Genomic DNA, 25,536 nt, shown 5'->3' on the forward strand with positions numbered 1-25,536 from the left:
TTCAGTGCTTTCCAACCTGAGGGGCTCATCTTCTGGCACTATACCAGACAGTGTTCCACTGCTCTTCATAAGGTTTTCACTGGCCAATTTTTTCAGAAGTAAACCACCAGGTCCTTCTTCCTAGTCAGTCTTAGTCTGGAAACTCTGTTGAAACCTGTCCAACAAGGGTGACTCTGATGGTGTTTGAAATACGGGTGGCATAGCTTCAAGCATCACAGCAATATGCAAGCCACCACGGTATGCCAAACTGAGAAGCCTCAATTTATTGCCATTCCTGTCACCATCTTGTTATTCAACTTTATTTGCCTGGTCTCAGCCACTGAAGATTTTTCTAAATGTTAGTGACAAGTTATTACAAGATTTTACTTTGAATGTGGACTGAACATATCACCATAACAAAAGAATTTGTAGAGAAGAGATCATGTAATGACAACATGAGCCAAAGGCATCACAGTGGACATCTGTTCTTTTCACCAGACCAGATCCATGTCCCCTCTTCTGGCAAAGAATTTCAAGATATTCTTTTGGGGGAATTACCTCTCACTGATCTTAATCCATACCTTTTGGGATGGGTTGATTTCTACCTCCTTTCTGCTCCTCACATATATCTGTAGTTGCATTAAAGTATTTTTAATATTCCTTCTAACTTACTTAAAATCATTAATATGGCCACAGCTGAACGTAAATTAAAAAAAAAAAAAAAATTTAGGAGAGTTTATACCTATAACACTTTTTTAAACAACATAGGAAGTTAACCAAACAAATGGGTAGCCATGAAACCCATACTAGGCTAATTAGCACATTACATTCCCCTACCGCAGGACATAATTATTGGGTCAGGAGTAGGCACTTGACTGAAATTGATCCAAAGAGATTCTTTAATTAGAGGTACAAGAAAACATGCTCACTGCTCACTGGGATTGCTAGCTGTAGAAATTGTTTATCAAGTTGTTAACAGGGGCTAGCACATGGAGACAGCCTTCCCAGAGTGAAGCCAAAAGAGAAGGTAACAATACTGAGAGACGAAAAGAAAGGGAGACATTGACATCATTTGAATTCCAGCCTGAAGTAAGCTTAACCTCGAGACTTTTCTACTCCATAAACCAATAAATTTCTTTTGTTGCTTAATACAAGTTGAGTTGGGTTTCTATCATTTTCAACTTAACTAACAGGGTGGTCAACATCACCGTCACCACAGTTTATTAACATATGGGGGTGAAGCTGATTTTTTTACTGCTAAATGCTGCTGCTAGATTCCCCTCAAAGCAAAAAGTCATTATTTGACACCAAAGTGATGACAAAATATAAGGATTAAAGAACTGAAAGCACCTCAGAGATATTTCATTCCTTCTTATAAAGTTCTTGTGAAGTGAGCAGCCGCCACCTTCATTTAATAAAGAGGCTTAGCTTGTTCACTCAGCAGTCTAAGCCTGGCCGGGGAGAGCCACTGGATTCTGACCAGCGGACTATGTGAGCTTTATAACTGCAGTTGCCGATAGACCTTGATTACCTGTGTTCCCAGTCTTCTACCTTCACGTACTTAAATGATCAAATTCAGTCTCACGGAAAGATTTTAGTCTGGGTATTATCTACATGGAGCCCTGGTGGCTAGCGGTTAAGAGCTCGGCTGCTAACCAAAAAGTCAGTAGTTGGAACCCACCAGCCACTCCTTGCAAACCCTATGGGGCAGTTCTACTCCGTCCTATAGGGTGGCTGTGAGTCGGAATTGACTAGAGAGCAACACGTTATTATCTACATATGAATTGTTTTCTTGTACAGATTTTCTCTAAAATGAGGAAATGGCCTTTTTTTTTTTTTTTTTAAATATCACATAGAAAAGGGATAGTGAGCACCTTTTTTTTCTTCTTCTTTTATTCATTGGGAAAAGACTGCTACAACATAGCAGCTTGCAATCATCTACACTTAAAAGTTGTGGCACATGTATAATCTATGAGAAAGATTTACAGATAAGGAAATCAGTTGACCATTCATACATTCAAACTTGTAAATAAATATACTCACCTCACTAGCAATTTCAGATGCTCGTTTTGCTCTTTGAATATCAAGAACTTCTGAATTAAGGTCCATTCCTTTCCCTTTTATTTCATTTTCCAAATCTTTCTTATATTCCTTCTATGAGACAAGAATATTACAGTTCAATATTTACTGGGCAGCACTTCATCTGATGTACTGTTTTACACGTTTTCTAGTGACTGTAGAAGAAAAAAAATATTTCTAGAAAGAATGAGTCAGATTGTGGAGCATCATGCCCCCTATTTTCTGCAGAGACTTCATTTTCTCCTCTAATGGTGTTTAGAGTGGCTTCCAATACTATCCATCTTTTTCATTTCATCCTTTCTCCTGAAATGTTTTGGTACCATGCTGGATTTTTTTTTTTTTTTAAGGTGCTTTTCCTTTAAATGGTGAGGAAGATCTTAGGCATACATGCTTCTCATTATGTGAAATTTTTTTTTGAAAATTGTCCATAAAATGTGAATCACCCAAAGAAAACATAGTCGAAAAAGAATAAAAAATGACAAAATCAAAAGGATTGATGTAGCCAAAAGGTTTTTTTTTTTTAAAATAAGGTTCCATTATATTAAAAAACTTGAAAAACCAAATAATTTCCTATAGATTGATAATACAGTTTAGAATTTCACTTCTTTTAATATTTGATTTTAAGTCGATACAAATATCCTATATTAATAATTATATATAACTTGCTTTCTTGCTAATTTTGTAGCAATTTTTTTTGTAATAATTGTTTCCTAGTAATTGCACTGTGAAAATAATATAAATTCAACTAAAGTTGCATTTTAACTAACTTGCCAGATGGAAGATGTAACAGCCTTTAATGATAAGAAATCAGGTTCCAGTTAATTCTAGGGTTCATCTCATGTTCTTTTCTCTTTGTCCAGTGTAACTAAATTAGCTGGTTTTTTCTGTTTAACTAATAGCCTACTAGCTATTGCAATAACCTCTATGTAATTTTGGAAAAAGCTCTGGAGTCAAAGGACCTCAGTAGAGGTCAGAGTCCCATCATTTATGTAGTGAAGTCCAGGAGGGCTTTAATTAAGCCTTGATTTCCACACAGGCAAAATGAACATAAAAATACTTGCTCTGCCAATGTCGAAGGGCAATTGGGGGAATCAAATGAAATGAGGAAGAAAATTATACTCTGAATGCTCTAAATAGCAAGGCAAATGTAAAAAATCAAAAAGAGAAAACTACATAAAGTCAGTTTAAAGCTAAACGCTGCCATGTAGAAAGGGGACTTAGATTAAAGAAAGAAGGCAATGGCGTGTATATTAAAGTCACTTATGTATCTCCAAATAGATCTCACACCGTCACTTGTATATAAATGAAGAAACAATTCCTCTAAAAAAAAATACAAATAGCGCATATTTTTTAAATGGAAAATGACAACATTAGGAAGTTGCCAATTGATTAAAATGATAGTTATATTTAGCATCCACTCCGGGGAGAAAACAATTCTCATTACAAAACTTGATATTACCAGAAAGGGGGAAAAAAAAAAAACCGGACTTGAACCAGAGGGTCTCCAAGAAAAGGATGTAGATAATATTTTGCTTCCTGACCATCCCATTTCTCAAATAACAATGTTTCAGCTTTTCGAAGATTTATAGTAACTGGAAGTGAGTAAACATAGGGTAGCCAGAGAGCTCTTTCATATGCCTGCCTACTTCAGCAAACATAAGTTACAACGGTAAATCATGTTAAATTTCAAAAGGCAGTTAGATGGTAAAGGCCAGTTGCCATTTTCTTATTAAAGAAGTTCATGATCACACAACTCTACATAGGTAATTAGATTCTAAAATTTACTCCGCTGGTTTAAGACAATTCTCTCAGGAATAGTTTCTTCAGTTCAAAAACTCATGATGAACTGAAGTTCTCTAACGTGTTCCCTTAATGTAAAGATAATCTTGTCAAGCAGAGCTGGAAGAGATCCAAGCTATCTTTCAGCCACTGAAAGAAAACTTTTAAAGGGATGGGCTATGAGCATGGTATGTTTAAGTATTAGATTAGTGAACTAATAGTCAACAAATTTAATATATTAATTGTGAGCCTAAATGCACCTTTAAACTTAGAAGGAAAATCCCCCTTGAGAATAAATTAAAATGAAAAAATGAACAGGTGTTCCTATGTTCTGTATGCTAAATACATTATTTTTCCCAGTTAGAACACAAACCTTTTATAAGTAATGCACCATTTTTCTAGATCTTTACATGTGATCACCTCACTTCTGATATCAAATGTCCAGAGAGAATCTCCAGAAAAAGCTGGTTCTCATACACGTTTTCACAATACCTCAACTTGAAAAAATCGAGCTTGTGCACCCACATTCAAAATATTTTTTTTAAACTAACTCCCATAAAGCTATAAAACTAACTACTCATAAAACTTCTGAGCTACAACCAAAACACAAAATCAGGACATATATTTTTTTCAAGTGCTTCTAGAAAGTTTCTCCCTGCAACTTTAAATGGAAACATTAACACACACTTTCCTGTTTTTAATGAAAATACAAAACTTTTAAAGTAAATGTCGAAGTGAGAGAAAGAGTTAAAGGGGTTAATATCACAAACACTGAATTGTTAAGAATATTTTCTAGGCTATTTATTTACTTCTCTTTTGGAATCTCTAGTAAGAAACGGAAGGATCATACCTCCTTCAGAAGGTTGGTGATGTACTTTACATGTAAAAATTCTGGAGTCTTGTCTAAATCCAATGATGACCTTCCTTTAATTTCCTTCTCAAAATTTTCTCTGTAAATTTTCTATTAAAAAAATAATAATTTTAAATTTAGGAAATATTAGTGACTTTTAAAAGCTATTAAAACAAGAGCTCCTAGAACAACAGGAAAATAATTCTGGTTTTTTCATAAGTAAGCAATAAATAATTCGCAGTTTATCATAAATTTTAGAATTCAACCAAACCATCAGGTCGTCCCTCCCTCTGGTAGAGCATTCTGAGTGAGGCTGCTTAACATCTCAGTATGTCTGTGAATATTTAACATTATGATATTTTGGGAAGAGAACCAATCAAATTGGCTATCTGATTGGATCACTTAATCAGTTCACTCAAAAGGGAAGTAATCCAATCAGGGGGTCAATCCACTCACTGGAAGAAAACCTGGTGACCCAGAAGCCTGGACAAACCAAAGGAGCATGTCCACAGCATCTCTCTATCTCACTCTGCCAGGCCATTTCTAAAATGTAATGAGGGCTAAGGAGGTCGTATTTTCCTTTCGTAATTTTAGCATTGAGAGTATTTGTCTAAAATTTATGGAGTTTGATATGAATCAAGTTACACTGTGAGGAGAAATCTTATCTCAACCTTGATATATGGTTCTTCAGGTACATTCATAATAAGAAATGAAAGGGGGTGCTGCCAGTGATTATGGGAGGCTTAAATCCATACCCCCAACTGCCCCTCTGACACCATCTGCCACTTTCAGCTATGGGTCTCTAAATTCTAGCCTTTGAACTATTTATTTGAAAATCAATGGCAATGCATGCTTTATGACTATAAAGATAGTCTCTCTAAATAACAAAAATATCTACTCATGTACAGAGTTACCTGACAAACCCAAAAAACCCACTGCCTTCTAATCAATTCTGACTTATAGGGACCCTACAGGACAGGGTAGAACTGCCCCATAGGGTTTTCAAGGCTGTAATCTTTATAGGAGCAGACTGCCACATCTTTCTCCCACGGAGTGGCTTGTGGGTTCCAACCACCAATCTTTTGGTTAGGAGCTGAGCACCTAACCATTGAACCACCAGGGCTCCTACTTGACAAACAAGCGCCCAAATTTTATCAGCCAAGTATTTTATTCAAATTGCATTACAAAGATGATAAAAACAAACAAATTCTGCTTGAGATTATTATTAATGCAAAGTGGGAAGCTATTTCCAGGTTCATTTTATACTTATTACAGAGGTAAGGGTAATATGTAATTAAAGAAATTCTCAAAACCATGAGGGAGGGTAAGAGAAGCATGTTGTCGCCTTACTTGACACCTGACATGATTATTTAACAACTAATGTGTGTAAGGCCACGTGGATGGTTTGTAAATACTAAAGTCTAACAAAGCTAATAAGAAGCTGTACTACGAACATCCTGAATGAAAGGAAATCCAGATACACCCAAGAACAATGCGGAACTAAGCAAGACAATGTAATTATAAGGCTGAATATAGGGGATCTCCAGCTTTCAAATGTGTGTATGTATATAGCTAGCTAGCTAGCTAGATTATAGATTTAAATCAGATATTTCACTTAAAAAATCTCGTCTCTGAAAAATACTATTTTACCGAAGAAAGTCATTAAAGAAGGTTGATCATGGACTGCAAGTGACCAATACACAAGGAGAAAAACAAAAACCTTTGGTGTGTTTTGTGTAAGGAGAGCTATGTTTGTGAAACAGAAGACAAAAAAATGTTAAAAGCCAAGTTCAGAGATTTCCTCTAAGAAATACACTGATTGAACATATCTCTGGCATAAGAAGAAAGTGAGATAAGCATAATTACAGGCCATTACAAAAACAGTAGTGGCTTTTCATGAGGTCATATTTAGCTTTCCATGTTATGAGTCTCCTCAAGAACATCACAGTTAAGTCCACCTCTTAAGAATGAAAACCATCTCTAAGACAGACGGTTTTCTTTGTATCTACTTTATTGACCCTATATTTAATGACAACTGTCACATCACATTCGTCTAAGATTTTTTTTAGCGTTTAGAGTATAAACTTGGTCCAAAGCTATTTTCTATTTGAAGATTTCTCTCTATTCAAGCCTTGCTGAGCAAAACTATAATTGCTGAGCCTAAAAAGCTAATAGCCAATGGCTATAATTAAAATGAAAACACATCTCACATTTGCAAAGGGTAATTCACCCCTGTGACAATACCAGAAAGCAGAATAGCAAAAATTAAAAGCCAATATTAACACAGGGCTCACAGGAGTCTCCAGTTTAAATTAACCTCCCAACATTCAACAGATGTACAACCACAGTTAAGCATTAAAGCTATTTATACCTGATGTCAAAAGAGCCAATCGAAAGCAATTAATTCGTTCACTTGACCATTTCTTTAAATTTTCCTTTTGTGTCATGTAGCCAAGTAATGGTAAAATCAAACTGCTAGTCATACTGGACTTTTAAGATCTAAATTTGATCTCATGAATAAATAATATCTACTTTTTTTGTTTGTTTACATATCTATCTATGCAGACGCCATAGCTCTTTTTTCAGTGCTAAGAGTGTCTTTGAAAGTCACTACAGATCAGTATGGTGAAATTCAGCTTCGGTAATCTTTTTGCTTTTGAGGGTCTATCCACAAAGGAAAAAAAATCAACTGCGGGTTTTATGCAAATAAAGGCAACTTGGTCTACTTTGTTTGTCCAATGATTCTTTGAGAAGCAGATGGACATGACTTCTACTGTTTTCAGTTTAGAGAGTATTAGATTCCTTCAATGAGTCAGTGCTTCTCAAAGTCTTGTCACTGGACCACCTATGTCAGAAACTCCTGGGATAGCTGTTAAAACATGATTCCCAGGCTCTGCGGCAAGACCTAGGTACAGCCTTGGTGGCGCAGTGGTTAAGAGCTCAGGCTGCTAACCAAAAAGGTTGGCAGTTTGAATCCACCAGCCACTCCTTGGAAACCCTACGGGGCTGTTCTACTCTGTCCTATAGGGGCGCTATGAGTCAGAATCGACCTGACTACAACAGAACTGAACAGTAAGAGCTACTGAAGCACACTCTCCTGAGGCAGCAACAGGGGGATATGCATTTCAAACAAGCTTCCAGAGTGACTTATCCACAGAAGAGTTTGAGTACCATCTCCATAAGGAAGAAAAAAAAAACACTACTATCGAGTCAATTCCAACTCATAACAACTCTATAGAGGGGGATGGGAAATATGATAGTCAGAAAAGAAAGTACAGAAAGAATCAAACATAAGGCAAGAGGAAGAAGGGAATGTCCCCCCCACCTGTGAATAAGACAATGAAAGTGTAACACAAATACTAAAATAACAATGGCCTGGGGCTGCGTAGAAGAAAACTGAAAAAGCTCAGTATCTCAACAAAGTAAGAGACGTGATTATTGGTGAGAACCCAGGGACCAGCAGAGCAAGAGCTGGACAGTGAGACCTAAATATAGTATAGAATCTGGAGGCTCAACACCAGAGTTTAAGTCTCAGCCCCACCATGAGCCAACAACACAAGCTTGGCTAAACTGCTTAACCTAAGAAAGGGAGGATCAGACCCCTTTTCACACGGTGGCCCTGCTGTTCAAGTGAACAGGAAAGCACAGTTAATTCAGAAAGAAAACAGCCTGGGAAAACCAAAGGGTCCAGGAAGTTGACGTCATCTTAATGACAAAGGGCCCATTCAGCAGGAGTGAGAATAAGTTGGATGAAGAAAAGAGAGGCTACAATGAAAGATGGGGGATTTCAAATCCCAGATTATAAAATAGTTATTTTTAATTCAGAAACACTATATTAGAATATATTAATCATGACTTATAAATTCCAGGATTTGTTGGTGAAAGGAAACTAAACCAAGGAACCGTGAGGCCGGAATGATAAGGGGTCCTCAGCATGGATATTTACGTTATTCAAGATCAAAGGGCAGGGAAAGAGGTAAATGGAGATGGAGGCTCAAGAGGGCCTGGGTAAGATTAGGGCAAACCTGAAAGGCTGATGCCACCCTCTTGATGCTGTTTTCAGAACAGTTAAGTGATGTCTTTCATATAGGGAACCAACTAAATGAAAGCACCACAGCAGCTCATAAAGGTAGAAATGTTTCTCTGGACTGTAGCGCAATGACAACTGCCACATTATTCCTCTAAAACAGGGTGAAATGAATTGGAAATCTGGCTCTTGCCCCTGCCAATGTGCCCACTGCAATAGAAGACAATAAAGAGGATGTAAAGGATATGTCCCTGGGTGGTACAAATGGTTAAAACGCTCAGTTGCTAACCAAAAGGTTGGAGGTTCGAGTCCACCCAGAGGCACCTCAGAACAAAGGCCTGGTGATCTACTTCCAAAGGATTGGCCATTGGAAACTCTACGGAGCACAGTTCTACTCTGACACACATGGTCAATGGGAGCAGGAGTTGACTCGATGGCAACTTTTTTTTTTAATTTAAAGGATGTCTCTAAATGCAGAAAAGTTCTTCCATTAAAAGATGTTGCACTACAAAATAATACAACCATTTTGGAAAAACAATATGGCGCTTCCTTAGGAAGCTAGGAATAGAAATACCATACGATCCAGCAATCCCACTCCTAGGAATACATGCCAGAGAAATACGAGTCGTCACACAAATAGACGTATACATATCTGTGTTCACTGTAGCATTGTTCACGATAGCAAAAACATGGCAACAACCTAGATGCGCATCAACAGATGAATGCATAAACGAACTGTGGTACATACACACAATGGAGTATTACACAACGACAAAGAACAACAATTAATCTGTGAAGCATCCCATAACATGGATGAATCTGGGGGACATTATGCTGAGTGAAATAGTCAATAGTAAAAGGACAAATATTGTATGACACCACTACTGTAAAAACTCATGAAAAGGTTTTCATACAAAAAGGAACAATCTTTGATGGTTACAAGGGAGGGGAGGGGTGAGAATGGAAAAACACTTAATAGATGATAGATAAGTAGAAACTTTGGTGAAGGGTAAGACAGTACACAATACTGGGGAGGCCAGCAAAACTTGTAAAAACCAAGGTCATGGAAGTTCTATAGACACATCCAAACTCCCTGAAGGACCAAATTGCTGGGCTGAGGGCTCCAGTGACCATGGTCTCAGGGAACATCTAGCTCAATTGGCATAACATAGTTTATAAAGAATACGTTCTACATTCTACTTTGGTGAGTAGTGTCTGGAGTCTTAAAAGCCTGTGAGTGGTCATCTAGGATACTCCACTGGTCTCACCCCTTCGGGAGCAAGGAATAATGAAGAAAACTAAAGATACAAGGGAAAGATTAGTCCAAAGGACTAATGGACCACAACTACCACGGCCTCCACCAGACTGAGTCCAGTACAACTAGATGGTGCCTGGCTACCACGACTGACTCCTCTGACAGGGATCGCAATAGAGGGTCCTGGACAGAGCTGGAGAAAAAATGTAGAACAAAATTCCAACTCAAAAAGAAAGACCAGACTTGCTGGCCTGACAGAGACTAGAGAAAACCTAAGAGTATGGCCTCCAGACACCCTTTCAGCTCAGTAATGAGGTCGCTCCTGAGGTTCACCCTTCAGCCAAAGACTGAACAGGCCCATGGAACAAAATAAGACTAAAGGGGCACACCAGCCCTGGGCAGGGACTGAAAGGCAGGAGTGAACAGGAAAGCTGGTAATAGGGAACCCAGGGTTAAGGAGGGAGAGCGTTGTTGACATGTCGTGGAGTTGTTAACCAATGTCATACAACAATGTGTGTGCTAACTGTTTGATGAGAAACTACTTTGTTCTAAAAACCTTCATCTAAAGTACAATAAATAAATAAAAAGATGTTGCATTATACATAAGTTTTTGGAAGGCTTCTTAAGTTTGCTCAAATTTACCAATTCTGTCAATTCAGTTAAAACACTAGTCAAAATATTTACCTGACTATTCTTGGTCAAATTTTCTTTTATCAGCTTAAGAAGGTAAGCCACATGAAAAATAGAAGTTATTATTTTCTCCTCTCTTGTTTGAAGATTAAATTAACCAACTTCGACCATTAAACAAGCCTTAGTAATACCTGTGTGCCCTTTTCCCAGGAAGACGAGTTACAATATTTCAACAAAAAATGGACATTTTTTGGTCCAGAAATCATAATTTCCCCATTTCGGTGTTGTCATTTGAGAATAGAAACGATGATGGTCACAGAGCGTAAAACCAAAAACCAAACCTGTTGCCACCGAGTTGATTCCGACTCACAGCGACCCCAAAAGACAGAGTAGAACCACCCTATAGGGTTTCCAAGGAGCAACTGGTGGATTCCAACTGCCGATTGGTTAGCAGCCAAGCTCTGAACCACTATGCCACCTAGAGTGAAGCAATGGGGCTGTAACTGATAACTGTTGTTGCTCTTGTTAGGTGCCTTCGAGTTTAGTTATGACTCATAGCGACCCTCTGCACAGCATGTACATAGACAACTGATACTACTGCCTGCTATTTTTGTCCTTTCGAAGTGATAGCCCATTCTACCCACAGAATTTGGATGGGGGCTGCAGACAAAACCAACCTCCAACAAAGTAGGAATAAATAAATAAATAAATCTCACTGAGATAAAGAAAAACCAGTGTGGGGAGCAGCTGGATGTCACTTCGCATTATTTTAAGTAGAAAACCAAATGGTTAAGTAGGAAATACTCCTAACAATCTCTGCCCTTGATGTTTTAAAACTTCTATGTCACTGTTTATTGGGGGATGAGGGGATAGGGGAAGGAATCAACTAAATAATCTAACAGAGAAAAGGAAGCAATTCATAATTTTGACCAGGACCTACAACACTTGCATTTACCGAATATGTAATTGTAGGTATGACACTTGATTTCAGTAGACATATTTATAAATTTAGGGATGACAACTACCTAGTATTACCATTTTGACAACTAAATGAGCTGACATATATGAAGTACTTATACTTAGCATATCACCTAGCACAGGATACATATTTGCTAAATGTTAGTTCTACTATCTCTGCAAAAAAAAAAAAAAAAGAACAAAAAATACCCAGCTCTTCATTCTTTCTAGTTTTTATCTACTCACAGTTTTACATTGACACAACCTAAAGCGTCAATTTTATAATCATGGACTACTACAGCTGGGAGAAACTTTAAGAACTCATCTGGCCTGGCATCCCCAGTTTCCAAATGAGAAAAATTCAGTGCCAGAGAAACCCAAATGACCTGGACAAGATCCCCAGCAGTGGTGTCCTTGGTCTAAGCTGCAGATCCCTGAATCTTCCCAGTTCTGTGTGTTTTCCTCCAGACCCACTGGGCATTCAAAGCCACGTTATTATTCCTTCCAAGTGAAATAACATCAACCATGTGTTAAACAATTGATAACAAACCAAAGTGACCCACCTCACTTTGCATCTTTTGAGCCTCCCTTGAAGCTTGATATGATGGTGTCTCCACAAACTCAAGCATGGATTTTCCCTTATTTTTCTCATATTCATCTTTGTATTTAACCTTGATTGAAAAAAGTAGAAAACATATTAATCTCAAAAGACTTTATACCAATAGAGCAAAGTAAAATAAGTACACATCCAAAATTAATCATCCTATTTTTTAAAATCAACATTCTGACCCTTTAGGTCGATCACTGGGTTCCCCAGGGTTAATGTCAAACAAAGAAAGCAAGCAGGTAATATAAAAAACTTTCTGAGGTGATAAAAATAATTTAGAACTACTAAATAGTGTAGTTCTAGGGTCGCACTGAGTCAGAGTTGACTCTACGGCAATGGGTTTGTGGTTTTTTGGTGTAGGCCTTACATAAAGTATTTTATCAATTAGCCAGGCTTATCTTGAGATATAAATAGAGCAACGTGGATATAGTTAGACATATAGATATATCCCTATGAAAAGCTTCAAATATCTATTAAAATCATAAACAAGAAAGAAAACCCTGGGTGTGATTATCTTTCTGTAAGACAAAGGGGAGGACAACATTTTCTGGGGCAGTTGAACTTTTCCATATACATTAAATAAAACACAGGGACAGAGCTTCTATGTATTTCTTTCAGTTTCACTATGCATTATTTAATAATATATCACGAATTATTTCAATTAAATCAATCTTCATCTTATTTGAGCTTATAAAATGATTGATATCTTCTATCTACTACCAATAAAAAGGAAACCCTGGTGATGTAGCAGCTAAGAGTTCGGCTGCTAACCAAAAAAAAGATCAGCAGTTGGAATCCACCAGCCACTCCTTGGAAATCCTTTAGGGGTAGTTCTACTCTGTCCTGGAGGGACGCTATGAATCAGAATTGATTCAACAGCAATGGGTTTTTTTTTTTTAATAACAAAAAATAAAATTATATGTAAGCTGCCAGAACAGTAGGCTTTTTGTCACATTGTTTTAATTAAACTCATAGAGAAGTTTCATTTCATTGAAAATTGCATTTTCATTAAAATTCTAATGTTTAATAACTATTTATCCAATAATTTGATCAGTTGTACACTAACAATCATGCTAATTCAATCCAAAAGAAAATTTTCAATACTTGAACTTTGTGGTAACAGGAAATATAACAAATTATAAAATTCCTATTTTTGTTGCAGAGAAGTATAATAAACAATGAAAGCGTGTGAAGCATAATAATGTAAAAAAAACACATTAGGATAAAATTCTGTGGGGAAAGTGGAATAAAAATATGAGTTCGAAAAGAACAAAAATGATGTCAATTTCCAAATGTTAAAGGAGAGTTGATTTGTATATTTTATAAAACAAATGAAATAGGTATCAAATCATTATGGAATTTATGTTTCACAGGATACATTTAAAAGAGTGATGTAAAGTGTTATTTTAACAGATGCTGGAAATGACATCTTTTGCAACTGTTTAAATTTGGGATAAAAAATTAGATATCTACTTCAAAAAGTATGTTGGAAAAATATATTTTTAAAAAACTTCTTAGTGGGCACACAGGATTTTATACTTGGAAGGGTCATTAGCCAAGAATACACTGATAAAATTGTTTTCCCTTGCTAATAACACTTATAATTCAACCTTGCAACTGGAAAATTAATTTTCATCATAAAATTTGACTGCTGTTTCATCAATTCCTATATTGTAAGTTTTTGGCTGTGAAGTAACTTATTTTATGAAATGCCTTTATGTTGAAATGTGGCTCAGGCTCCTCCAACCAAATATAATATATAGAAAATAGGGTTTGAGGTTTTCCAGAGCACTGTTAACTTTCTCAGGGTGCACATTCCTTTGAGCACTGTATATTCTCCACTTAAGAGGTCCAGCACAGTGAGCAGTGGGCGTTAGGGTGGGTTCCGAGGTCCTGGCTGAGAGGGCGTGTGCACTACCTTTGCATACCTGGCTCTGGAGTGTGGCATTGCCTCTATGGTGCAGGTGTTCCGTAGCGTCCATGTCAAAATGATACAGTCCTTTATTTTCCTCAAAAAGCTTTTTATATTCTCGCTAAAATATAGAACATGAAAATAAATTTAGAGTGAAAGAGACTAACTGACCATAGCAATTACTACTTAGGAATGCAAACTGAAAAATACAAGCCAAAAAGAGCTGCAAGGCTGTTAAGTACCTATCAGTAGCCCACATATGAGATTTCTGAGACGGAGATAAATAGAATATGTAAGACAGACCAGCTCTATGTGGTCAACGTGAACAGCATATAAAACACTCAAGCTAGGCAAAGGGCAATTAGCAATATGCACAACCTAAAAGATAATCACAACACCAAGCAGTGGCAACAGAAAAGCAAGTGATAGGATTCACGATAATAGGCAAGGTGGCGAAATAAAGGCCATTTGTCATGCCCCTGTCAGAGAACAGCAATGCTTTTAATGGCATCTACAAGAAGAGAAGGAGTCCTTGGGTAGCACCAACGGTTAAGCATTCAACTACTAGCCAAAAGGTTGGCAGTTTGAACCCACCCAGAGGTGCCTCAGAAGACAGGCCTGGCGATCCACTTCTGAAAGGTTAAAAAAAAAAATAGCCTCGAAAATCCTATGGAGCAGTTATACTCTGCAACACCTGGAATCACCAGGAGTCAGAAATGACTCACAGCGACTAACAACAACAACACAAGAAGGGAAGGAAAGAAAAGAAGAACAGAGGAAAGGGAAGGCCGGAGGCAGAGAAGAAAAGATTTTATAAAAAGTCGCAGCCATGAGAAAGATTAGGGGGTCACAAGGAAAATGAGAGGGTGAGAAATAATTCAACCAATATTCCTAAAAGGAAGAGTAGCAGGTACCTAGGAGGGAAATTGAGTAATCTATTAAATTTTTAAGATGGATGAATTGGATTAAGTTTACTATTTAGACACACAGACAAAAAGGTGAATTTGGAAGGGACTGAGATAGATAAAGGTGCCAAGTTTGGCAGCTGTAGGGCTGTGAATATAAGAGGCAACTAGAAGGCATGAATTGCTTCACTGAAGATACTTTGTTATTTTGGCCTATTTGGAAAAAAAAAAAATTAGAGATAAATGGTAACTCTAAAGACTCAAAGCTACAGAGAATTAATCAGCTAAAGCTGGTTGCTCACTAGACATTGAGGGCTTGGGTAAAAATGGCAACTTTTCATACATGGAGGGAGATACACGCAGTATTTGAAAGGGAACAGGATAGAGCTACCCAAAAAGAAATTTTTATGTGGGTCTTAGACAATGCTCCAGGATCTGTGAGTGGAATGGGAAGAAGGCTCGACACATGGGATGGGAAGGATGGAAGGTAAGAGTGATCTGTCACACGAGAACTGCTGTTCCATACGGGGCAGAGCGGCGGACCACAGACAGAATCTGGCCTCAAAGTGCTTTCAGTTGATTATGGACCTAAGATATGCATCCCCCAAAACTTAGTGAGAGAGAAAAGCAGCCCAGAAATGTCATAAATTTGTTTACATATTAAAGAGATCAAGTTCTAAATTCCAGCTCCTCCAATAATTAAATAAAAAAATTAAAATTATAATCTCAAAGGATAACAATATACTCAGAGATTTTAAAATCTGATTAAAAGTTATTTATTGTATAATATATATTTATAAAATAATCATGAATGAAATGTAACAAACCATAACATATTCCATTTCTGAGTTAAAATTCATAACTAATAAAGATGAGTATTATGTCTGAAACAATGGGCATATACTGAGAAAAGGTCAATAAATATTGTTCCCAACACAATTATCTATTTTAGTCACAAAGAATTTCAGAAAATCCTATTTAAAAAAAAAAAAAAAAACAACAATAGTGGGGAAGCCAGCACAGCCTGTACAAGGCAAGATAATGGCAGCTCCATAGACACATCCAAACTCCCTGAGGGACCGAATTGCTGGGCCGAGGGCTCTGGCAACCATGGTCTCTGGGAACATCCAGCTCAACTGGCATAACAGTTTATAAAGAATATGTTCTACATTCTACTTTGGTGAGTAGCGTCTGGAGTCTTAAAAGCCTGTGAGTGGTCATCTAGGATGCTCCACTGGTCTCGCCCCTTCAGGAGCAAGGAAGAATGAAGAAAACTAAAGATACAAGGGAAAGATTAGTCCAAAGGACTAATGGACCACAACTACCACGGCCTCCACCAGACTGAGTCTATCACAACTAAATGGTGCCATCACTTACTGCTCTGACAGGGCTCACAATAGAGGGTCCTGGACAGAGCTGGAGAAAAATGTAGAACAAAATTCTAACTCAAAAAGGAAGACCAGACTTGCTGGCCTAACAGAGACTGGAGAAACCCTGAGAGTATGGCCCCTGGATACCCTTTCAGCTCAGTAATGGGGTCACTCCTGAGGTTCACCCTTCAGCCAAAGATTGAACAGGCCCATGGAACAAAACAAGACTAAAGGGGCGCACCAGCCCTGGGCAGGGACTAGAAGGCAGGAGTGAACAGGAAAGCTGGTAATAGGGAACCCAAGGTCGAGAAGGGAGAATGCTGACATGCTGTGGGGTTGTTAACCAATGTCATAGAACGATGTGTATGCTGTTGGATGAGAAACTAGTTGGTTCTATAAAACTTCATCTAAAGTACAATTTAAAAAGACATTTGAACTAAGATCTACAAAGAAATTTTCAGTATGTCCTTCTTTCTATATAATAGTCTCTGTTGCCTCCTAGTGGGAGTTACACAGAGTAACACAATATACATGTTTTTAACTTTGCGTAAAGTTACAAAAGAAACTAAAACAAGGCCAGGAACTTTTTTTCTTGAAAAATCTAATTAGTCTGGCTATACAGACTCATAAGGCACTAATTTCACTCTACAAATAAGTTAAAATACAAAGAATTGTAATTTATACCAAATTCATGTAGAGATCTTTAAAAAACAGCCATTTATAACAAATTAACCACTAACTTTGGGAAGATGTCTATTTATCAAGCAATTTTTTAATAAAATCAAGTGGTCTTTAGATACCAGCAAAATCCCAACCCTTTTGAGATTAAAACCTAAAAGAAGGGAATTTTAATGCACAATAAATTTGTACCAAATTATTACTGTACAACTTGAATAAGTGGATATTTCAGAGTAATATATTTTTAAAGTCAAACTTTCTCTCCTATGAAATAATTATTTAGTCATTTTTCTATGGAGGAAAAAACCTGTGATCTAGACAAAATCACCACTTGGATGAAGATTTAAACTTCATGGGTAAAATATAAAATAAATGTGTACTGTATGACTTAAAAAAAAAAATTTTTTTTTTTTTGTATGACTTAAAAGTGTTTTTATACACATATGACTTATGACTTTGCTGGGTTTTCTCTTTTGAAGATATGATAGAAATAATTTGTTTTGTGATTTTTTTTTTCACCTTTATAATAATAATTTAAAAAAAAAAAAAAAAAACAGGTTAACATCCTTGAAAAGAAAATACCGACTTTCTGGAGCCACAGAGGCTGGATAAACCTCCGAAACTACTGCTCTCAGAAAATTTTTAAATCTTAAATGAAAAATATCCCCTGAAGTCTTTTAAAACCAAATAATAGTTTAGCTTAACTAGTAAAGGATATTCGCCTTGAGCATCGTGTTCTTTTAAGAACTATCTATATGAGATCAAATTGACAACTGCAACTTGAAACTCGGAAACTCAGGGGGCAATGAGCTTATGCTAATGGAGGGGGAACAATTCAGAAAAGGAGGGTGAGAATGGTTGTGAAACTCAAAGAATGCCATCAACGTCACTGAATTGTACATGCAGAAATTACTGAATTGGTGTATGTTCTGCTGTGCATATTCTCAACAACAAAAATTAATAAAAATTTTAAAAGGAAATATCACCTATGAACAGCATGCATTTTTCCAGCCACCAAATTTTTAATTACCACCCTATTTTATTGACTTACTTATATATGAAGTCCTCATGGCCCTAGAAAATTTAACCCCAGTATAGATGGGGAACAGTCAAAAGCAAACATCATTGTGATGGTCAATAGTCAAGGGCAAATGTCACTGTAATGATCAAAACTAGACGCCGAAGACTGGACATGAAGAAAGCAAGGGGCTCAGAGAACAGAATTACATCAAGTTTTAGAAGCATGCCTAGGGGTCTGGGGGAAAAACATGAAACTGAAACAGAGACACTCATGGAATAAAGGAATGTGTTCAGAGGTGTAGCAATAAACATTAAAATGGCAGCACAACATGATTTAAGTGTCATAGAACTGAGTGCTAATTCTGGATCTGTCAATAGTCCTCTAACCTTCATTCCCTGCCCAACTGACTGGAAAGAATGACACGCTGGCTTCAGCCAAGGACCAGTATCAAAAATAAATAAAAAAGCAAGCTCCTCAAGTATGAATTATTTACATGCGTGATACATTTCAAGAAGGATGGCAGTGGTGGTGATGGAGAAGGGAGGATTACAAAATAATGAACACAAGTTTCAATATATCAAAGCCAAGTGTAGGCATTTCTCAAACTGAACTGAAGCTGTATCTCATTATTTAATAATTTGGGAACCAGGTTCTGACCACAGATTTTTAACTCCGTTATGAGAGACAAGTACGGGCAGACCCCGACTTACAACGAAACACTCTTATCATTTGCTTTTTGTTTTGTTTTGTAATCTTATCCTTGGTAATATGTACTATATACAATGTTGCAGTATGTAACTTGCTGATGTTATCATTCTCAGATGTTCACAGATCAGATTTATAAAGATACTGATAATAAAAGGCAATAAAAATTTTTAAAAAATGAAGTATTTGACTTCCTTCAAAACCAAGTTACAACGGAGTCGTCTGAATGGAATCCTGTTTTAAGTCGGGGACTACCTATACGGTGAAACCTGTGAGAGCTGGAACTCAGCGGGACTGCCTTGTTCTTCCGGATCTCGCAAGTTTTCTGCCCTTGACAGGTGCAGTCTTACCACTTTTCTATCACTCTCTATTAGTGGAATATATTTTAGTTTTCTTTCTCTGACAGGTTTCCATCTTACAGAGGCTCCAGCTTTCACAGGTTTTACTGAATTTTCACTTATTTACATTCCTTGTCCAAGATCTACTTTTCCAACTGACCCGTGCCTCATCCAAAGCAGATGTTCAATGAACGATGAGTAAGGAAGTGATTATTAAAACAGGCATAGAACTAATTTAAGGTCAAATTATAGTCCGTCATAACCACCGTGTTCTGAGATGTACAAAGTGGAGCCACAGGTGACCAAGTGTCATCGTATATGACAGCCAGCAAGGTCAGGCTTCAGATGCACCAAGTAGTTAAAACAACATCTGGGGGATGAGAGTTCAGACAGACTGTCCTCTCGCGCAGTGCACACAAATATTTTAGTCAGAGTGAAAAGAAATCACCCTCCTCTCCTACGTGCAGTGACAGAGAAGATGGAAGCCATCACAAGACTAAAAGTATAGCTCCAATGTACTATAAATGCCTTGAGGACTTATTTTCAGAGAACATACATTTAGGCTAAGACCATTTTTAATTTACTGAAGGCCTACTGAATACCAGACATGCTGCTCTGACCTGCATAAAATAAAAGATCCTCAACTTCAGAGGCTGACCTTCAAGGGACTTCAATCTAATAAGGATGTAGGATGGGCAAGAAGAAAGAGAAACAGAATGCTTGCACAAACACAAGCTTAGTTGTTCAAGACACGGTAGAGAGCTAGCAAGAACGTTCTGTGTAAAGCGGCAACTTTGGTGCAATGTATGCACGGAGATTACCACTGTTAGACAAATCAGTCATTCAGGGAGCGTGCTGCTCAGGCACTCCTAAGGAGCTAGGTAAGGTCATGAGCACAGCGGTCACGTTCACTCCATGTAGCCACATCTGCAGTTTCCATACAACCCACTTACATTGCTGAGCATTTTGCTGGCTTTCAAAGCATGGTCTAAAAACAACAAATTTGGGAGATCTGAAACTGGATCGTGCGTATTTTGAACGTCTTTCTTGTACTTCACCTATGAAAAGAACATGAAACAAAAGGCTATCTCGGAAAAGAAAGTATTATGCTTTTGCCTTATTGTTGTTATTATTTTTATTTAACATACCTTAAAGTACTGGAAACCCTGGCGGTGTAGTGGTTAAGAGCTACATCTGCTAACCAAAAAGGTCAGCAGTTCAAATCCACCAGGTGCTCCTTGGAAATCATATGGGGCAGCTCTACTCTGCCCTATATAGGGTCGTTATGAGTTGAAATCGACTCAACAGCAATAGGTTTGGTTTTAAGGTACTATTTTGGGAGCCCTGGCGGCACAATGGTTAAGCGTTTGGTTGCTAACCAAAAGGTCGGCAGTTCAAATCCACCAGCTCCTCCTTGTCTCCTCTATCCTATAAACCAATAGGGTCGCTATGAAATTGAAGAATGAATTTCCTGGTAGCCACTAGGTGGTGCTCATTTACTACTGAATGAGTTTTAAAAAAAAAAAAAAAAGTTTTTTTTATTTCCAGGGACTTAAAAATATTTTGATAATCCCTTTTACATATTCAGAAAGGATGATGTTAACAAAATCAAGTAATTAAAAAATATTTTGATAATCCCGTTTACATATTCAGAAAGAACGATGTTAAGAGAATCAAGGAATTTTATCAGAATCTCTGCTTTCCAAAAGTAAAGGGAATACTAACTTTAGTCCTTAGAATACAATATTTCAGTTACATTTTGCGGTGATTTTAGGGCTTGTGGGGTTTTTCATCCTCTTGAAATACAAAGCTTTTTTTCCCTTAGCAACTGCTTTGGAAATACTAATAATAACCGTCATGAAATATTAATGACTGCAAACATATCAAGCACGTACTATGCACTAGACACTTTTCTAAGCACTTTACATGTATTAAGTAACTTCCACAACAACCACAGGAATTAAGTATGTTAAGTATACCCATTTTACAGATGAAGAGAATGAGGCATGGAAAGGTGAATGTACAATATTAAGTTGTAAAGTAGAATTCAAATTCAAGCAATCTGATTCTAAATTTTGAGCTGTTAATACAATACTCTAAGTTTAGTAAGTATATTTCATCTCTAATTTCTTTACATTTTTACAAAAAACTAAAATAAACCGTTATGATAGCTCTACCCAGACCCAAAAACCCAGTTCCGTTGAGTCGATTCCGACTCATAGCAACCCTATACAACAGAGTAGAGCTGCCGCGTAGTTTCCAAGGAGCGCCTGGCGGATTTGAACTGCCAACCTTTGAGTTAGCAGCTGTAGCACTTAGCCACTACGCCACCAGGGTTTCCATGATAATTCTAGCAGTCCTAAAAGACAGAAATACCCATTTCAATTGCTGGAAACAAAACAAAAGTTGGCTATTCAACACAATTAACAATGTCTCCTCAACATTAATGAAAGTAAAATACATTAATTCCCAAGGATATGACAGGAGTTGAAGGGTTTAGATGATTTAACAAACTAACAGTTCAACACTATTTAATTTCAATACTTAAAAAGTTACACTACATATATCCTTCAGTTACAGCAAAGTGATCACTTTTCTCCATATATGTGTTTATACTCTGCCTAATTGTAATAAGGGCTTGAAGCATTTTTTTTCTTGTAAAATGAAATTTGGTTATTTTAAAAAGAGAAAAGAAATCAAATGAAGAAGTATTTCACAGCATTTCCATAGCAATAAAAAAGAAATTGTAATCTATTATAATTTCTGAAAAATTCTTTATGATAAACTACCACATGCCAGGTAGTACTTTATAATAAACCCATTTCATGGCCATAATTGGAGCACTGGTGACACAGTGGTTAAGAGCTCTGCTGCTAACCAAGAGGTCGGCAGTTTAAATCCACCAGTCACTCCATGAATACCATGTGGGGCAGCTCTACTGTGTTCTATAGGGTCGCTGTGAGTCAGAATCAACTTGATGGCAAGGGGTTTGCTTTGGTTTATGGGCATAATTACAGGAGTTAACAATCGTGCTAGTCCTTATTTACAATAATACATACTCCTTTTCTGTAAAACTCTACAATCTATTTCTACTCTTGATCAGATATAATAATTTTCTTAGCAATACTATTTCTACTTATGAACTAATTAAGTAATCAGTACCATTAATAATGGAGCCCTGGTGGCACAGCAGTTAAGAGCTTGGCTGCTAACCGAAATGTTGGCAGTTTGAATCCACCAGCTACTCCTTGAAAATCCTGTAGGGCAGTTCTACTCTGTCTTATGGGGTCACTATGAGTTGGAATCGACTCAAGGGCACGGGTTTGGGTTTTTTGGGTTACCATTAATAGTAAATAACAATACAACATTTTTTTAAAAGCTCTGGGGAAATATGCATCAGTGTTTCCAATTACAAATTACTTGGAAATTACGTGGTCTTGATTAAAGCACTCTGCCATCAAGGTGGTTCCAACTCATAGTAACCCTATATGACAGGGTAGAACTGCCCCATTGGGTTTCCAAGCCTGCAATCTTTATAGCAGCAGACTGCCACATCTTTCTCCCATGGAGAGGTCGGTGGGTTTGAACTGTCAACCTTTCAGTTAGCAGCCAAGCGCTTAACCACTGCATTACCAGGGCTCCTTTTTGATCTTGATTAACTATCAGTAATTACAAAGCAGCCATCCTGAGAAAATAAGAATCAAAAGAAACTGAAAATAATTTTCTATCAATTACAAGTGATAAGACACAAAGTAACTTACGTTACTGGCTAGTGTGGCAGCAAACTGACTTTGCCTAAAAGAAGCACTTTCAAGAGGATTATAATGATGTTTCTTGTCCTTCATTTCATTATCAAATTTCTCTTTGTATTTAACCTGTTATCAAAAAAAAAAAGGTAAATTTAATAGCACATTTATCTTTAAGCTTTAAAAGTAACACATCTGAATTTTAATTCGATAAAATAAAACCAAACCCAGTGCCGTCAAGTCAATTCTGACTCACGGCGACCCTATAGGACAGAGTAGAACTGCCCCATAGAGTTTCCAAGGAGTGCCTGGCGGATTCGAACTGCCGACCCCTTTGGTTAGCAGCTATAGCACTTAACCACTACGCAACCAGGGTTTCCGATCAGATAAAAGCTATCTTAAAGGTGAAGTGGCAGTAAAGCTTAAATGCCTGGTATTATTTCCCCTATAGGGCTTAATTGGGCGTAAAATTAAAAAAAAAAAAGCAAAACTATACTTGAACATTGATCATAAATGCAATTAGGCATGAACCCAAATCCCATTAAAAAGAGTTATGCACTAAAATATCAAGAATTTTAAATGTCGGTTTTCATTTCTGCATTCCTATAATCTATAATCAATTAGAAAATTGAGACCTCAAATCTCTTAAAGTCTACCACAGTTAGAAAGAGGCTCTAGGCCCTGAAATTTAAATATGCATTTTCCTAAAGAAATTACTCCAAATAAAGAAGGGGACGTGGATTATATCATATTTTTTTGTTTTGTTTTGTTATTTCCCTTATCACATGTTTGTTTGAAATTTTATTTTTAGGGGTTAAATTTTCTGAAATTTTCTAGGTCTGTTTAGCGTCATTTTATTCCTCTGCTCTAACTCTGTGGTTGTATTCACCAGCTGAACCTTCTCCAGTATTCACTATGAATTGTTCTTCTTTTTTCTCAAGTAGCTTTAGGGCGATCAAAGAAAGGACTACCAGCTTACCCTGAAGAACTGTTGTCCCCATCAGTAAAGAAATAGACAGATGCATGTTGTGATAACTAATCAGGATATAAATACAAGTTATTTACACACTGAAAAATATCTAGCTCCTACATCCCACCACCCCTTTAATTGCTATACTCAGGGAAGAATGCAGAGACCTCAATGAAAAAAAGTAAGCTTTGTTCTCTTATACTTTTACAGTATTATAATTCTTACAATATTTTGTTTTCTTGCAACATTCTCATAATACACTTTTATTCATACATCTTAAGGCTCTGCTTTGCATAAGCTTTTATACAAAAGCAATTGAGTTTGCGTGTCTAGTAATGGAAAAATTGGCAATAGATATTGGTGATGGCTGCACGTATGACTGATGTAAACTGGTGTCACTGAATTGTACGCATGAAAAATGTTGAATTGACAAGTGTGTTATCTATATTTTCACAATAAGAAAAAAATAAAATTAGCAATTGGGAGATGGCTCACATTATCCATTCTAATTGAGCCTGTATCAGGGGACATGTGCCTGGTACTGAAGGGAGCTATGAAAATCTTGGTGAGAATACAACACTTGAAAAATATTTCAAGAGAGTTTATAGGAAGTATTTTCTGTGTGATTTCATTTGATCATCACTTTCTGATATTAACATTGCTTTACAAATTCTAGCAAAAGCTCATTTATTCTAATTAATTGGAAAGGCCTCTCTAAAGGAAAAGTCTGACTTTTTAAAATTATTTTTTGTCTTGTCAGGGACAGTATCACAGACGGAATAAATCTAGATCTTCTTCACAACTTTACAAAAAAAAAACCACAATTCCCATTGAGTCGACTCCAACTCATGGCGAACCCATGTGTTTCAGACTAGAACCCCACTACACAGGATTTCAATGGCTGATTTTTGGAAACACATCACCAGACCTTTCTTCCAGGGCACCTTGGTGGATCCAAACCATCAACCTTTCAATAAGTAGCTGAGTGCTTAACTGTTTGCTCCACCCAGGGAATCCTACTTTACACAGTAGGTGGCACAAAAGCAAAGGCTGTCTCTAGCTGGTACACAATTCTACTCGCTTTGCACCCATACACCCGTCTGCCAATGGCACATTTTCCTGTATTTTAATCACTGGTTTTGTTTCTCTCCTAACTTTTCAGGGCCTCAAGGGAATTCATTCAATAATTAAAGCAGATTTTGTCTTAACTGACCTCCACTCCAATGATATCCTGACTCACGTTTCACCAATACTCTCACTTACTCGTTGATGGCCACAGTGCAGGTAACACCCCCAGCTGGCAGTACTTACATCTAATCAATTAATCCAGCTATGTGATGCTGGCTGGAGTCAAAGTTCTTTCAGATATTCCTGTTCTCCAACCTCAGGTACCATGAGTGCGTTAGTTGTGTTTTAACTGAATGGCAAAAAAAGATTGTATGATCTTTGAGTACAGACACCCCATCGGACTGTTTTGCTAACCTGTAGTTTCCAGCACAATTACACTAGGAGCAGAGGTCAACAGGTGTTACCTGAAAGTTAAAATGACAAACTCTCATCTACTATGAAATCTGGCATTTACTCTATCCAAGTAAATATATAATTCTGAACAACTATAATCAATCCACATTGTAATGATTCATTCATTCCTTAATACATTAAACATCAAGCAGGAGTTGAGTGCCTAATATAGGGTAGACACAAGCACATGGAATGATGATATAAACA

The 25,536-nt window shown here is 37.1% G+C and overlaps 2 protein-coding genes across 3 annotated transcripts in view; both read right to left on the reverse strand.

The window, feature by feature from the left end:
- The window catches only part of LOC135231273 (LIM zinc-binding domain-containing Nebulette), a 429,820-nt gene that overhangs the window by 50,188 nt on the left and 354,096 nt on the right, over positions 1–25,536 (reverse strand). The gene's annotated exons all lie outside the window — the stretch shown is intronic.
- The window catches only part of LOC100670710 (nebulette), a 90,018-nt gene that overhangs the window by 21,794 nt on the left and 42,688 nt on the right, over positions 1–25,536 (reverse strand). Inside the window, exons 8-13 of the mRNA XM_064283219.1 lie at positions 22,854–22,967; positions 20,046–20,150; positions 14,092–14,196; positions 12,120–12,227; positions 4,688–4,798; positions 2,023–2,133 (exon numbers count right to left, since the gene is read on the reverse strand). Of these exons, the coding sequence (XP_064139289.1) occupies positions 2,023–2,133; positions 4,688–4,798; positions 12,120–12,227; positions 14,092–14,196; positions 20,046–20,150; positions 22,854–22,967 (654 nt within the window). The remainder of the gene's footprint in view (positions 1–2,022; positions 2,134–4,687; positions 4,799–12,119; positions 12,228–14,091; positions 14,197–20,045; positions 20,151–22,853; positions 22,968–25,536) is intronic.

Source organism: Loxodonta africana, chromosome 4 (genome assembly GCF_030014295.1).
Source record: "Loxodonta africana isolate mLoxAfr1 chromosome 4, mLoxAfr1.hap2, whole genome shotgun sequence".
NCBI classification, from domain to species: domain Eukaryota; kingdom Metazoa; phylum Chordata; class Mammalia; order Proboscidea; family Elephantidae; genus Loxodonta; species Loxodonta africana.